The sequence below is a fragment of the Gorilla gorilla genome, chromosome 3 (assembly GCF_029281585.2).
Source record: "Gorilla gorilla gorilla isolate KB3781 chromosome 3, NHGRI_mGorGor1-v2.1_pri, whole genome shotgun sequence".
Taxonomy (NCBI): Eukaryota; Metazoa; Chordata; class Mammalia; order Primates; family Hominidae; genus Gorilla; species Gorilla gorilla.
Window position 1 is genome coordinate 50,909,530 of NC_073227.2, and position 17,162 is coordinate 50,926,691.

At 37.8% G+C, this 17,162-nt stretch overlaps 1 protein-coding gene across 1 annotated transcript in view; it reads left to right on the top strand.

The window, feature by feature from the left end:
- Positions 1–281: 281 nt before the first annotated feature.
- GRXCR1 (glutaredoxin and cysteine rich domain containing 1) overlaps positions 282–17,162 on the top strand; it is a 136,158-nt gene continuing 119,277 nt past the window's right edge. Inside the window, exon 1 of the mRNA XM_004038621.3 lies at positions 282–1,219. Within this exon, the coding sequence (XP_004038669.2) occupies positions 836–1,219 (384 nt within the window). The 5' untranslated portion in view covers positions 282–835. The remainder of the gene's footprint in view (positions 1,220–17,162) is intronic.

Below are 17,162 nucleotides of genomic sequence, written 5' to 3' on the forward strand. Positions count from 1 at the left end.
ATTACCTGGATTGCTTTGGCTGATCTGGCTAGCCTGGAGGGTTTTTCCATTCTTCCCTTACTGTTGCATATGTTTTCTTTCTGAAACCTTTTCTCTGTCAAAGAGAACAACGTTTCCTACTAGCAGAAGGGGGGAAGCAACAAAGCAAAAGTTCTCCTTTTCAAAAAAGCTAAAAAATAGCATTTTTGTTACCAAGCTATTCTTTAGCTTGGTAGAGATAGATGTAAGTTGGACATTCATCTTATGCAATGTACATGAAATCTAACTGATGATTTAATAAGAACTAATAGTAATAGCTCTATGCAGGCATGCAGCATGCAGCGTGTTCACTGCCCTTTAAAGAAGAAATAAGTCCTGTGAGAAAACTGTGACTTCTCTTATCCTACAAACTTGGTTCCACATTTTACCTCTAACCTCTGGTTTGGACAATGAATAGTAGAGACATGTCCACTGCTCAGGTCCTTTTCAATGCCCACCATTGGCTTCAAAGTTCAAGCCTTTCATTTTCTTGCCCCATACATATTTTCAGATTCGCTGCATGCCACTTTCTTGCACTTGTCCTGTTAAAGAGTCCACCATGGCTATTTAATATTTAAAGGCTGAGATCATTTTGCGGGTTTTAGTTTAAAGGTAACCATAGCACACACACACACATTTATTATTAATAGCAGAGACACACTGTAAGTCCTTGGGAATCTTCTTTCCTTTCGATGTTAGTTTCACAGGAGTGCTGCCATCACTAGAATTGGCTCTGATATTGCTATCTGGCAAGTGGACTAGTGCAGTAACAACGGATCCAGAATGCTATAAACTGTTCATATGGGTGGAGGTGACCATGCTTAAAAGAGAGATGAAGCCAGAAAGTGACAGGCCACGGAAAGTCCGGTTTCGGATCGCGTCCTCTCACAGTGGGCGAGTTCTGAAGGAAGTGTATGAAGATGGGCAACCGTCAGGCTCTCTGGATTCTGAATGTGCCAGTATCTGTGGGATAGATGGACTAAGTGATTCTGATGGACAGCAGAATGGCCACATAGAATCAGAAGGTGATGAGAATGAGAATGACCAGGATAGCTTGCTGGTGTTAGCAAGGGCTGCCAGTGAGAAGGGTTTTGGTACAAGAAGAGTCAACATTTTAAGCAAAAATGGCACAGTCAGAGGCGTCAAATACAAAGTGAGTGCTGGCCAGGCTCTATTTAACAATTTGACCAAAGTATTACAGGTAAGTCATTGCTGTTTCCTTCTCCTGCTCTTTGTTCCTAACTCACCATCTGAACACCTCTCAGTTCTCCAGTTAAAGCAAGCCTCTCTTATTTGCAACTCCTACATGCTTCATGAGACGCTCCTCCACCTAAGATACTGTCCTAACAGCTATCAATTAAAAACTGGGTCATTGTGCTTGGGAAAATAGACTGAGTTCTCAAAGCCAAATTTCTAACACATAAGTGGTCTTTTTTTCCTTCCAGTGTGTGATGACTAATATAACATGTCTACTTCTTTGCTAAGGAAAAAGATAAAACTATGCTGTTCAAAGCATTTGAGCAAAGATTAAAAGTTAAATTCTGGTTTATTATCCTTGAAATACCAGTGTAGCATTTATCATTACTCGTGTAGATATTTACACCAGAAAATGTTGAGTGCATCAATTCAGCGAGGTTGGGTTCAATTGGAAGGTTGTCCAGCAATAAAGACTAACTTTGACTTCCTCCCATTCCTGAAGAGGTTGCAGGCTTCATTCAATATCAATTTCTCTATTAAGTTGCCCATAAAAATTCTAGGATGATGCTTGAAAAAATTACTCCTCTATAAATGTACAGACTGAGATCCAGATTTTGCATAATAATTTTTAACATTTATTACTTTAAATGTGATAGATTCTGCAGAGTAATATAGAAATATATTATTTAGGTATTGGGGCTTTTGACAATGATCTAATGTTAACAAGTTTTTGAAAGGATTGGTAAAGTGATTTGTTTTTTTGTTAAAAACAGATATCATTATGTCAGGAATGGAATTTATGATTGCTATCATTAAGGTATCCAATATTTTTCATTGTAATTCCTTTTTATATTCTCAATTTTTAAATAAAATGATCTCTTGTGATGATTCAATGTCCCTATATTATATTAGAATGTGTGAGTGGTGAAGAGAGAGGATTTCAATGAAAGTACTTAAATATTTTTTATTTCAAAGAAAGTATTTGAAAATATCAGGAGGATTTAAAAAATTAGTTTTTGTTAAAGGATAAAAACAGTCGACAGCAAAGGTTCTTTTTAATATATGGCACTTACCAGTAAAGAATTTTACATATTGGGGTGAGGTTGGAGACTGAAAATCAGAAACTGATGTTGTGTTCTACTAGGTTGGAAACAATCTTGTTTCAGTTTCTAGAGATGTGATTATTAGGTTATGGCAATCTTAGTGGCCACCGAGTTTCACCAAATGCAGAAATTATTATTGCTAAGGAGTAGACCAAGATTTTTTGCAACAATGAAGTTTTAAAATGTTTGCATTCATTATGATTAACTTAGTTTGTCATTATTTGAATTACCTTATGATTTGGAGGGTTGTTTACAAAACTAAAAGTTTTAGTACTTTGATTTGCATCTGTTTATTCAAATCTCCCCCCAAATTTATTGTTTATGAGTAAATATCTTAAGCCTTTAAAACCTACAAGAGAAAAACTTTCTTCTCCCTATGTGTTTACTCTGACAGTGCTTTAAACTCACAAAAAAGAAATAGAAGAAATTCCAAAATCAAAATTTTAACACTAGATTAGTTTGCAATATTTACCTGCATATTTTTCTATGCATAGTTCCATAGCCCCATTTTGATAAAAAAGCAATAAAACTGCCTTTTTCTAATAATTTAGCCCCATTCCACGTATTCCCTGTTTTAGAACAATGAAGAGCAATAAAGATTATTAGCAGAGGTCCTTCAAGGTCTTTGGTACTTAATCAGATCTATCCCTCCCAACTGCCCACCAATCTGGTCCTTTCTTTATAATGTTGGCAAAGTAATCAGCCTATTGTAGGCATTCACAAATTTTGGTCATTATCTTTAGTTTCATTGTCATCAGCAGCATCTTAATTGTGTGAATGTTCTCTGGTATCTCCAGGACAAAACATAAGTTAAAGGAGTGGCTACACTCGGATCAGGGCTGCTAGTTGCATTATTGCCCAAGGAGCTCCATTCCCCATTGTCTGCATGAATGGTACCCCTTAAAGTTGTGCAATACACCCTACTCAACATTATGTGGAGATCTGATTTGGACGCTTGCCACACTTTTTAAGGGATGTGTATGTCATTTGGGGTAATGTACATCTTAGGCATATGTCTTAGGATGATAGTGTATATTCCCATAGGCATCCCACAGAGAAGCCCCAGGGGCTAGAAGCAGAAGTTATTATTCAGTTATTCCTATACCCTTTACCAGATATGACTTTTCCCCCTCTATATTTTCCATATCCCTTGCAAAGTAAGCAGTAAACTTGACTGGATGTAATTTAGTAATCTCCCTCAGGGAGGAAAAAGTGAGCAATCAGTATCTTGGATATTTGATTAAGGTTTCAATGCACAGCCAATCTTACTGAAGCAAGGAACTGTGATTGAAGAAACAGTGAGGCTTTTCTTTTTGTTTTAAGTTTTAAAACCTTAAAGCACTTAACCTTAAACATGAAAGAAAACCCTAAATATAAATAAAATATTTCAAAGACCCTGTCAATCACTTGCCTCTTCTGTATTAGTTTCCCACTCTTTCATCCCTGTCTCATAAAACATTGGTATATGTCCTGCAAAAATTTCAACTGCACAGAAAAAAGTCATTGCAATTTTTGCCTTAAAATATTTTTACTTTGTAGCAGCACTTACTTAGAAAGTTGTCTATTAAAGGAATATCAGAATGAATTGGTCAATTAGTTTACCTTATATAATCCTGGGTATTTGATGATGTGCAAAATTAATCAAGGTTGTTAAAGGCAGTGATGAACCAGGAGGCAAAAAGCAGAAGGCCACCTGGCTGCTCAGGTGGGCGTTGTAGAGAGTGGTTAATGGTGAAGCAAAATGTCTCTAGCTGTTCTAGATTATGGCGCTTCAGCTCCAGGTGGTTGAATTTGCCAACTCTCCCAGAGATAACAAGAATACAGAGCTCGAGAGAGGCCAATTTGGAAATCTGAAAACCTAGAATCTAGCCATGACTGTGGCCTGGAAATAGGCGTTTACTAGAAGTTCTTTAGGTTATTCTTACATGCACTAAGGCTTGAGAATCATTGATCTAGAGTATCAAAGGGAAATTCATCCAGTTCCCAAGGGTAAATAAAAATATTAATGTTCCTTATCGCTTCAATATTTAATAAAGAAAATGAATGAGATATGCAATGACTTGTTATTCATTCTTTTGGTCAGGTTAGATTATCAGAAAGATTTTTCTGAGCCAAAGATGAATAAAGGTTATCCCGACAGCCATGTTTCCCATGAATATTCAAATTTATCAGTTAATTTGAGAACAGGTCCAGAAATCTTACCAGGACACTCTGATGTAGTTGGTCTGTTTTTAATACTCTTTAAGAAATTCTGCTCTTAGATATCTCTATCTAGTTACATAAGTTTATTCCTCGTTACTGGAAAATTTTAAAAAATATATTTACTTTCTTTAAAAATTAGCCATTGTTTCTTCATGCTAAGCAAATTATAAAATCAACATATAGCTCATACCTCTCAGTACACAGTTGACATGATTCGATTTGAGATATGCTTTGCTGTTAGCAGCAAAATATTTCCAAATTCTCTTAGAGTGAGTCAATGATGCGGATAATTAAGGCTGCTTATTTTTGCTAATTTATTCTTATGAGATTACATTTCAGACAGCGATTTTTTTTCTTGACCTTATCCTCAAACTGTGTGAATAAACTGTTAGAATATTGTACTGTAATTTCCATAATTTTAATTCCCTTTCCTTCTCCAAATTTAAAATTACTGTATTAGAGATAAATAGGTGCAAAGAAGGAAAATAATTACAACACATACTATAATTTGGCATTTCCTTTCTAAGAACTCAAATTAAACATATAACCTCTGTCTATGTATGTACATGCATATTTCCGGTTAGTGTGATTGTATTTATAAGCATTGTAATATTTCAAGACAAATGAAATAAAAGTAGTATGTTTGTGGAAAAACCTAAGGACTCATTCGGAGAGATTTTGGAAATATTTTGCTGCTAAGAACAAAGTATATCTCAAATTTAATGATGTCAGCTGGCTACTGAGAGGTATGAGCTGTGTGGTGATTTTGTAATTTCTTTAGCATGAAGTAACAATGGCTAATTTTTAAAGAAAGTAAATAATTTTTCTAAAATTTTTCAGTAATGAGGAATGAAATGTTATTTTGCATTTTACACAGGGATTTCACATATATTATTTTAATTAATTGTGCCCAAAAGTTTGTAAAGTGAACAGAAAAGTTATTACTATTATTATTATTATTATTATGTCTGTTTTTAGATAACTAAGTGTGAGAGAAATCCAGTCTCTGGCCCAAAGCTAGTAATGCAAGAACTCTGCCCTTTGCTGTTTTGGCTTTCACAGTTTTCAAAAGTGTTATACTATATGCATAAACTCCCAACTTTGTGTTTTGAAATGTCATGATAACAAACATGAAGACTAAATGTATCATGTAATAAGACTAAACATATCATGTTATTATATAATCGGGCCTTTTGAAATTTCAACATTTGGTTAGCAGGTTTTACAATTTATCATTTATTGGACATTTGATCTTCATCTAGAAAAGGTTTTTTTTTCTGCAGAGTTAAATAGATTCAATTCAGCTTTGAACTGTATTTTTAAAAGGTTTATATCATTTCTATAACATCACTTGATTAAAGTGTCATGAGGTTGCAAGGATTGACACTGAAAGAGGATGACTTGTTTACCTCAAATATACTGGTGCTTACAGTGGTTCACTATCTCAGGATGGGTAGTGTTAACACACCTTTCTAGCAGTATTTATTATCCATCTCTGGTTCACTGAATCAAACTCCGATAATAGAATAATAGTTCAGTAAAGACAAGGTGATATTCTTGATGTCTCCTTAGTCCCAGTGGTTCATTTGGACCACTCTGGGAAAATAATTAGCATTAAGTACTTATTGAATATTAGACACTACATTATTTATGTGCATTGATATTTATTCCTTACAACAACCCTGTGAGGTATATTACTATTAATCAATTAATTATCAGTTAATTATGATCTGAGCTTCTTCTCTGACAGAAACATTAATTTATAGGATTTAAAATGTTATGTATCCTGAGAAATTCTTATGTAGTGTTCTGTCAAGACTATCATGTATTAATGGAAATATTATCTTTTTAGATATTAAGGGGTAGGTAAAGAAGCTCTAGGATGTTTGATACAATTCCAAATGATGCGAGAAACTACACTAAGAGATTAAGTGACTTATGTAAAAAGCAGGAAAGAAAAAGCAGCAAAGATGAGTTGGTACTACTGATATTTATGCACAATTAAAGAATTGTAAACTGATAGAACTTAGAGTCCTGTGACCACCTTGCACATACCATCCTTGGCTCTTGCTTATGGTATTAGCACACATACTGAGTAGGACCTCAATAAATTTTCTTCCTTGAGTTAATGAATTAACCCTCTTAGTGGTTATTTTCCTCTTCTCCATCTCTTTTGGGTTTGGAGATTTCCTATAACGGACAGGACTAGAGTTTGCATGGCGAAGTGTTGCTGGCTTGCTTCATTCCATTCTTTCTTTTGATCATTTTCAATCATTCATTAATAACTATTTACTGCATATCTACCATGAGACAAAAAATATGTTAGATAATGTGAGGACTAAAACCCAATTCCTGCCTTCATGGACTATCCAGCAGTGTGTTGTAAATGATTGTGTAAAGCAATTCCCGGAGGAACTCAGAAACAAAAGATTTTGTTTTCATCCCCAGAAGATTCTCTCTTTCTGCTTTCTTGTTGGTTTACCAGCCTCTATGCATTCCTCAGGCCAATGCTTATATTTTTCTCCTTTTAGTCTTTCTCTTATTAGACCATCATTTGATTTTGGATCTTTTTCTTTAGCTTGCTCTTGCTTTCTTTCTAGTTGAGTTCTGTCTCAAGGACAATAACTGAAGGCTCATCTGTATAATGACTTTTATCTTGATCCTACAAATCTCTAGAAGTGAATAACAGTGACTCTGACCATTAGCACCGACTTATCCAAGTTCTACTCATCATGTTAAAACTTTCCTTCTAAAGTTAGTTCAATTAATATCTAAGTTGGAAAATCACATTTTTTCCTGGTTCATCAGAATCTTTGTATCATGACATTTTAATTTGTGGAACATTGGTAATTCCCTAAGCTTAATCCTATGAATCTGTCTGAATTCTGGCTTTAGAACAACCTGCTGAGCAAAGTCACAGATTATACAATATGACTTGAAACTGCTTAATGAACGCTTATGGGTGGCCCATCATTACCACATAATTAAGGAATTAGCACCTAATGTTTCTAAAACTTAAAAATGCAATTTAACAGCTGAGCAAGGCAAACGTTCTTTTGCTGGCTTGCTCATGCTGGCAGATATTGCTCATGCTGATATTTTCTCTGAAACCCAGTATTTTAAATTTTGTATAAAAGTAATATAAACATTTAATAGCCTATACACTGACACAGCATATAAATGTATCAATCCTTCAATAATTATTGCCTGGAAGGGATTTACAAAATTATAAACAGAATAAGATGTCATGCAGAAATTTTCAGTTAGGGCATTTTATTTATGTGCACAAATCTACTCGACAAAGATTTGAGACATCTTTGCTCAATTTTATTTTTCTAATAATTCATTATCTCATTTAATTGCTGATAAATTATGCCTTAGAACATTGCATCAGGAGTGAAGTAATAGACTCTTTTACATAGCAAATAAAGTAAATAATAGGAGTATTCCCTTTTTTTGATTCTTAAATAACAAAGTTAGGCTATGAAATAATTAGTTGCTTCTTTTTTGTATCTTTTATGTAATTAATTATACGAAATTTAAGATCCCTTTTATATGAAAACTCTGTATAAGCTTGACTAGCCCAAAAGAGGGTAGAGTAGTGAAAACCAAGGTGTTGATTTGCTAGAGATAGATTTTGTCAGATGAGAAGGCTCTGGGGAATTGTGTTATTACAGGTCAGTGGAAAGAGAATAGGGAAACTTAGAGTACCAAATGAATGGAGACTAACGAGGGTTATCTTAGTTAAAAAGGGGACAAGAGCTGGGTGGTCTGTGACCTCAGGAACTTGTGGGGGGTCTACAGATTGAGGAGAGGGTCTAGAGCAGGGTCAGCAGGGAGAGGCTACTGGGTAACTCTGCTCATGAGGGTCCCAGAACTAATCCATGCCACAGGGCAACTGTTCTTATTCGCGTATCACCTTTGGTGAAGAGCCAGGTTCACATGCCCTCTCATGAGTACCTTCCTTTGACAGCTGTCAAATGCACAGTGCTTGTGGCGCATCTAGCAGAAGGGATGCCCTCCAGTTTCCCAAGGTTCTGTTGTTCTAAACTGTCCCAAGTAAATATCCCCTTTTTAAGGACCCAAGACTCATGATTTCTCCCAGAAATCAAGAACATGGTCATTGGCATCCACATTAATCATGCTGGTTATGTGAAAAATAAAGCCTGCGGTATCCATATTCAGAAGAGACTGAACAACAATTACTACTCACCCGGTGTATTAGTTTCCTACTGCTGCTGAAACAAATCAAATCACTACAAACTTAGAGCCTTAAATCAGCGCAAATCTATCTCTTCACAGTTATGGAGGTCAGAAGCCTGAAATGATTGTAATGGGACCAAAATCAAAGTTTTGGCAGTACTGCTTCCTCTCTGGAGGCTTTACGGCAGAATTCATTTCTTGCATTTTTCAGCTTCCAAAGGCTGTCCACATTCCTTGGCTTGTGGCCCTGCATCCTTCTGACTTCTGCTTCCACTATTACATCTTCTCTAACTCTATTGCCCTCCTTTTTCCCATATAAAGATCTTCATGATTATGTTGGGCCTATCCAGTCTGCGATAATCTTCCTATCTCAAGATGCTTAATGCAATCATGTCTGCAAAGTGCCTTTTGCTGTGTAAAGAAATATATTCATAGATTGTAGAGATTAGGACATGGGTAGCTATTATTCTGCCTTCTATACTTGGTATTAAGCTTATTTTGTACATGAAAAGACTGAGGCCTTGTTGTAGACTAAATCATTGGCTTCATTTTTTCCTAGTTCCCTGTGGTAGTATCATACATTGACATACTTTTGCCATGGCCACCAGGGGGTAGAGTGTATTTCCACAGCCCTTGGCTTTGGTCTTGACCATGTGACTTCCTTTGGCTGAAAGGATGGTAATAAATATGGCACAATCAAAGTCTTGAAACGGGTTTGCATTGTTGGGCTTGCCCTCTTAGATACCTTTCCTGTGGAAACATTATAATGCTGTTTTGTGTGTTTCCTTTCTGTAGTCATGTATATGATGCTACATTCAATATAATTTAATTTTATTATGTTAGTCCAGGCATTTAAAATCTTTCTGGACTCTGGTCTTGAATCTAGTTGTATCTTAGTATTATATACCTTACTGAGTAAATATAACACAGTGTTGATCATGGCAAATTGTCAGTATAGAATAACACCAAGTGAGTCGAAAGAAATGAATTAAGAGAAGATTAAGCACCCCTAATGAAGCAACAAATGTTTGGTTTAGTAAATATTATAAATCAATAAAGTTAAACTAGTGGTTTTATGGAAAGAAGAGAAAGACAAATGATGTGAGAGTGGTTGTGATGCAGAACACATCAGCCTCAGAGGACTCCAGGGTGTCCTCTTATCAGTTTCTATAACAGTGACCCTGTTACTGCATTAATTTGCTGAGGATAATGGCTTCCAACTCCATCCATATCCCTGCAAAAGATATGATCTCAGTTATTTTGATGGCTGCATAGTATTCCATGGTGTATATGTACCACATTTTCTTTATCCAGTCTATCATTGATGGGCATTTAGATAGATTCCATGTCTTTGCTATTGTGAATAGTGCTGCAATGAACATACGTGTGCATGTATCTTCATAATGGAATGAGGAGCTGAATGATGACAACACATGAACACATTTTGGGGGAACAACACACACTGGGGCATTTCAGGGGTAGAATGGTGGGAGGGAGAGCTTCAGGAAGAATAGCTAATAGATGCTGGGCTTAACACCTAGGTGATGGGATGATCTGTGCAGCAAACCACCATGGCACATATTTACCTATGCAGCAAACCTGCACATCCTGCACATGTACCCGTGAACTTAAAATAAAAGTTGAAGAAAAATGAAGAATGACTCTAACACATTATTCTTGTAGTGCCAGAAACTTTTCTCAGAAAAGGAGTCATTTGTCCCCAAGGAGTCATCTTAATTCCTATAGTCTGAGGGAAATAACTATGATCTCAGAGAAGCGTGTAGCTTGTTGTCAGAGTATAAACATTATTGAATCAATTGAATCAATAATCCAGCACTGGGCTTCTAGAACTCAGGAGGTTTCATGTGAAACCCAGAGGCTACAACCGGAGCCCGAAGGCTGAAGATCTGCCTCTCTCAGTGCCTGGTGCTTTAAACAGCTGGCTTTATAGTACAGTTTTACACATGTTTTATTTAAAATAATATTAGAAAATCTACTACAAAGATAACACACATAAACCAATGATCCTTACTAAGGATGCCACCTCTCTTTCTAACTACACAGAAAACCAAATAAAAAATTTGGGCCACAGCTTTGTAGATATATATATATATATATATATATTTTTAGACGAAGTCTCTCACCCAGGCTGGAGTGCAGTGGCATGATCTCGGCTCACTGCAAGCTCTGCCTCCTGGGTTCATGCCATTCTCCTGCCTCAGCCTCCCAAGTAGCTGGGACTACAGGCACCCACCACCACGCCAGGCTAATCTTTTGTATTTTTTAGTAGAAACGGGGTTTCACCGTGTTAGCCAGGATGGTCTCCATCTCCAGACCTTGTGATCCTCTGGGATAGATATTCTTAATCACAGCTTTCAAGGCTCTTCCTCTAATTATGGAATTTCCCTTTTCATACATTTATATATGCCCCTTCCCATTTTTCTTTTTTTCCCCTAAATTTGTGCTTGCTTCAGCATTTTCCAAGGCCAATGTTTCCTGCTTCAGCTACTCAATTACAAGCTGATTTTTTTTCAGAGAATATTTTTTATATTTCCATGAAGAATTTCTGGAGATGAAATTATACTTGCCCCTCCCAAAAGGCCTTGGTGGTGAGAGCTTATGAGAACTGAAACAGACCCAAAGCCTGTGTTGGAAATTAAGTAGCTGCCTACCCATTCTGCCTAAGAGTCTTTCCCTCTCTCCTTACCTCCTTTCTGCTGGAGGTTTAAATATGATACACAACCAACTATTTCAGGGAACATAATTCGCCTTGATGTTTCTAAAGCAGATTAAAAGTGGCTCTTGGATCCTCCATGTAGGAATGGACAGGGAGTTCTGTACTAGACATCATTCAGGATTCTTTCCCCACACATTGTGATCAGCAAGATATATGGGTTCACAAGCGGCCAGAATGTCTAGAGCTGATTTTGGTCCATGGATTCTGGTGTCCATCTTCATTGCTACTCCTTCAATCCATGTGCTACACTGATGCTGCAGGCAATGCCCAAAGCCCTTCACATAAGATGCCCAACTTTCGCTCCTTCCAACTCTTGGGACTACTTACCTTCATTGCCTTTATGTCTAGACTCTTGAAAACATTCTTCTATCAATTATTCTCAGGAGCAAGAGAAAACCTAAGTTCTAGAAATCAAAGCCCCCCTTTTCTTTGTGAGAGAAAGAAGAGAAAAATACCTTATTCCCCAGTAGTGTCTTAAATAATTGCTGTGCTCGCTTTCTCTCCATTTAGACGTAAGAGCACTATTCTCTGGAGGGAGATGACCTGGTTTCAGATGCAGTCTTAACTTTTCCTAGTTGTTTAATGTGGGAAAATGTACTTATCTTCTATAAATCTTAGTTTCTTTATTGGTCAAATGGGGATAACGGTTGTGACTATTTCTATGAAATGAATGAGCTATTGTGTATAAAGCATGTTTCTCGATGCCTGGTACCTTATAAGTACTCAATAAATACTATCATTTTTATTATCCTTCTTCAAACAAATTGTGAATCAAGTACTACTAAGTATTCTGCTAGTCATTGAGGGTGCAAAGATGAAAAAAGCATGATTTCAGTCCTCAGAGAATCTAATTCTTTCTTATGAGATACACAAAACACATAGTTACTGTAACATAATGCAAGAACTCAAGAGCTTATTAAGGAACAGAGGTGGGACATCTGACCCAATTCTATAAATTTTATAGAGATTCTGTTCCTCTCAGATAACATTTTTTAAATTAAGGCTGTGTGGGAAGTCCTGGGCCACTCCGTAAAATGCATCTTGGTACCACAAGATTTTTTGGCAGAAATCACTTCACTTTGAAAAATCTTAGCTGCTGCCTCCAAACTTGGCTCCACCCTGCCACACAAACCTGTTGTCTTGCGGCCAATTCCTCCCTTGGAGATCCTGTCTTGGCTTTGGCCCCTACCTAGGCCTTTGCCTTGGATTCCCTAATATTAACTTCCGTGTCTATTTGGCCAAATGTTTGCCAGCCTGGCTCTGCTGCAGTTGGCTCTATACCTGTGAACTCAGCCAGCCACCCACATGCCTTGTGTCTGAGTATTCCTTGGTAACACCTGTCATCCTGAAAGCCTTGCTTGCGCCTTCTGGGTAGAGACAGAATCAATCTCTTCTTTAGTAATTGCCTGGATTGATTTTTAATACCTTTCCATGCCAATGCAAGGAATTATTTGTATCTCTATGGAATGCCTTCTGCTATGAGTCACACGGTGGACTGCTAGACATAGCTGAAATTGTGCAGACATTTATTACATCATTTAAGACATTCAAAAGAGGCTGTTGCTGAGTTTTTTTCATGGCTTTATATATGATAAAGGACCCAGACGTTTCCCGTTGTTCTGCCTGGTCATTCTTGGCTTGTTGGTTGATGTCCTCTCATGGATTCAAAATGGATGCCATAGCTTACAGCCAGACCAGAGTCAAAACTGAAAGGGAGTGTGGCAAAAGAAAACATTCCTTACAGGTGTGCCTCTTTTATCAGAAAGGAAAAGAAAATCCCAGAAAATTACCGATGCATTCTGTTACATTTAGTCTCTTGCGTTTCATATGATCGTTCCTTGTCATTGTAAGAGGGCAGGAATGTATCTGGCATTGCCTCTTAGGTAGAAGATAGCATGGGAGGATGGGGTTGGAAATAGCTGATGAACAAACAAACAACAGTGCCTGCCACACCATTATCCAGGAATTTTGCTATGATATTAATTTTTGTTGTATGTAATTTGGCTCACATTGGGTCATGCTTCTGAATGACAAAAGCGTTTTATAGTAATCTCATTTCATGAACTGTGTACATTTTTTCTGCCTGTCCTTGAGGATTTTAATCTTTCTATTTTTTTTAAATCCATATTTTCTCAGGTTCACAGCTTTTCACCTTTTGGGTTTAATTATTCTAACACGACAACTTTGGATACCTCAAAAGACAATAGGGCTGGTGAACAGCTTTTCATTAACAGCAGTAAAAGTGTTACTATAGTATTTATCTATTTTACCTATCATTATCTCTAGTAGTCATCTATTCTCTGTATAGTAAGATGCTGTCCAATTTTAAAAAGATGTGCACCATAGTTCACCCAAGCTGGGCAGTCTAAAACAGAAAGAAACTTCCCACCACAGCGCACTTGGCTTTATTTTTCTCTGCTGCTTGCTCCATTACATCAAAAGCAAAATAAAGTATAAAACACAGTGACTACAGAGCCACAGCAGTCATTCCCACAGCTCTTTCCTTTACTCTTTGCCTGGGATGCCAGTCACCTCAGGGGCTCCACAGTTAGTGAGCTGGAACTCATTTCACATCTGAGGAGAATAATGTTAGAAAAGCTCTCTGCATGCAGAGCAGGGCAGACCCACTCTCAGCAAGCCTTTCAGCAATGCAGCTCCAGCTTTCCTGATTTTATTGGTCACCAGCAAGCTTGTTTTTATTTTTGAACTATTTAAGAGGATACTAATAGTATTAGCAATACGAGCAATCCTTCATTGAATGCCTACATGTGATGGAAATTATCGCAGGTGCCTCTCTTATAATACTGTTTCTTTAATCCTCATGGCAAATTTACAAGGTAAATATTAATGTATTTTATAGTATGAATACATTATGAATGTATTCATAATGTATGAATGTATGAATAAAATATAATACATTGTATTTTAATGTATTAATGTATGAGATAAACTGACAACAAACCAAAGTAATTTAAAGGACAATGAAAAAACATTTGTCCCCGAATATTTTGGCTTTCATTTTGATCTGCCATGTGAAATTCTTTTTATTATTTTCCCTATTTCCACACTCGAGAGATCTCCTTCGTGTTAAATTGAGTTCCTTAGAAGCAGAAACTGAAATTGGATTCTTGTAAAAAGTGATTTATTAAGGGAGGATCTCAGAAGAAAGGGCATGAAGGAAGCAGGTTAGGCAGGGAAGAAAGCGAAACAAGGTAGTCATCTTGGCTAGAAGCCAGCGCCAGCCCAGACGCTGGAGATGGTCTGGAATACAAATTGTAGCATGTATTTGGCCTCACCTGTCTTTGGCCACTGGCTGTGAGCTTTTAGAAGCCAATATTTCAGTAGCTGGGGGGTGCATCAGCCAGCATTATGAAGGGGTCTGGGAACATTCACTGCAGTTCACCTCTTGCACTGTTCAGATGTATCTGCTTCCTCCCATTAAGTTTATTGCATCCAAGCACAGCCTTGTCACAGTTAATGGGAGAGTTAGTGGGATAAATTACAGTTCCCACACTGCTGTTGGCTTTGAAATGATAGCTGATAATCTTCCACTATCCATTTTAGACACCTCTCCTCTTAGCTAGCACTTCTACTCAATTAGGTGGCTCACATGGTTGCCCCGTATTTTCAGTCCCTGTAGAGTCTGAGCTCTGAGCATTATGTCCTTCTCAGGAAGTAGCTGCTGTACTTGCTGACTCACTGCTAGACCCATGAATACCAAGAGAGGCCCTGAGTGCCAAACAAACATATTTCTCCCTGCTCCTTATATGTAGTAGCAGTTCTACTTCCTCATGACAGTCATGGTCAGTTAACCTTGCCGGTATTTTAACTGCTTTTTAGGCTATCTAGATTACTATCATGATGAGCCCAAAGTGACTAGATGTCAGCTATAACTTTAAGTTTAGTGGAACTCTTACTGCATTGCTTGGGGGAAAAGCTCCGTTCTGGGATCAAGGACTTGGACTCTGAATGCCTAACATTGCAGAGAAAATCACAATCCTCCATGTGAGTGACTGGGAGTAATGGTGAATATGCTCCTACAGCTTCCCATTGGTTCCTGGATCCATGAATTCTAGCCATTGGCAATGTAGCACCAGATAATAACCACTGGTTTAGGTATAAGTGGCATCCTGAAGAGTGATGCTGCCTTCCTACAGGGGGGTCATCTCCCGAACTGATGCATCAGCCACACCTTCGAGATGCTACTCTAAAGCTCTAGCAGGTGGCAGGTCTGCATGGCATGATGCCTGGCAGGGCCAGTGTTCGTTCCTGTTTGTATTGCTCACTTGAGCTCTCTGAACCTGCTTGAGCCTGAGCTTAGATAAGCCACCTTTATTTTACACTGAATTGCTGCTCTACCTTCCTAACCTTGTGAGTATGACGGTATACATGTTATGGTACTGACAGGTAGTTGTAACGGTCTGGTAGGGTAGATGCTGAGTTTCTACCAGGGCCAAGGTCATGCCAGAAGCTGCTTTTAAATACTGTGTAGCTATCTCCTGCATTTTGCCTGGGCTTGATCCAGAACCCTAGGAGTTGGTGCTGTGACTTTTCGGTTGAAGCTGGCCAGAGACTCCAAATGGTGACCTTCTTTACCGCAGATAACTTTAGTGACATCTGATTTGCAGAATTGTGTGCAGTAAGCTTCATATTTTCTTGTATTTTAGCCTGCAGCTATTGCAAAGTCCTTCTATTTGTTAGTTCTTCTCAAAACAAGTAATCTTCTATGCCTATTTATAAATGGATTCTAAAACCTGAAGAGGGATGGGGGATGCACATCAAAACATCTACTACATGGTGTTAACACAAAATTAGATTATCTGGAGACAACAAGGAATGGTGGTGAGCAGAGAAAGGATCACAATTTAGGAGACTGGGATGTCTGAACAAATTGCATGAATACAGGCAATGAAAGGCAGACACATTTTGATAGAAATGAGAAAGCAGAATATTGGTTGCCAGGGATTCTGAGTAGCCAGGGCCCTTTCCTGTGGGAATTGGCAGTGGTGTGCTGGAGAGAGGAGTGTTAAATATGAAGAAATTTGGCACATGTTGTGCCCAAACCCTACTGAGTCCAGTGGAGATGGCACCAGGTTCAAGAAGCCTACAAAGAGATCCAGAGCCAGCAAGCAAGACATAGGGTTTATTGAGGACTTACATGTGGGGATGCCCCAGTGGTTGTGAGCTGAACAGGAGAATCACAACTGCTTGTAAAAAGCAAACGCTTTACATAGCATCTTCACTTAGCACCCTTTCCCCAGTAACCTCTACGTGGCAACCCTCATTTCTTAAGTTATTGCCGCAGGTGCATCTGCCATACAGGGTAATTCTTAAGCCATGCTTAAATTATTGCTGTCAGATTTGTCTACCATACAGAAAATAAGTTATTAAACCCTTGACAGTTTGAAATGGGCCTTGGTGGCAGTTTTATATGTCATAAACAATTAGCGAAGACTACAAATTAAGGCCCCCCCCATACCCCGAAGTTAGTTTACCCGCACATCTCTGGAAGTGGGGATACTAGAAAGTTTCTAAGGACAATATCAAAAAAGAAAAAGGAACAAAACAAACAGAAAACATAAACAAAACACAAAACAAACTCTACATATTTAATAACGTATCCTAGAGCCAGAGCTCGTCCCTGCACATTTTCCTTTTTCTAAAATGCAATCAGAAAGTGCCATCTGGTTAGCCAATTTTCA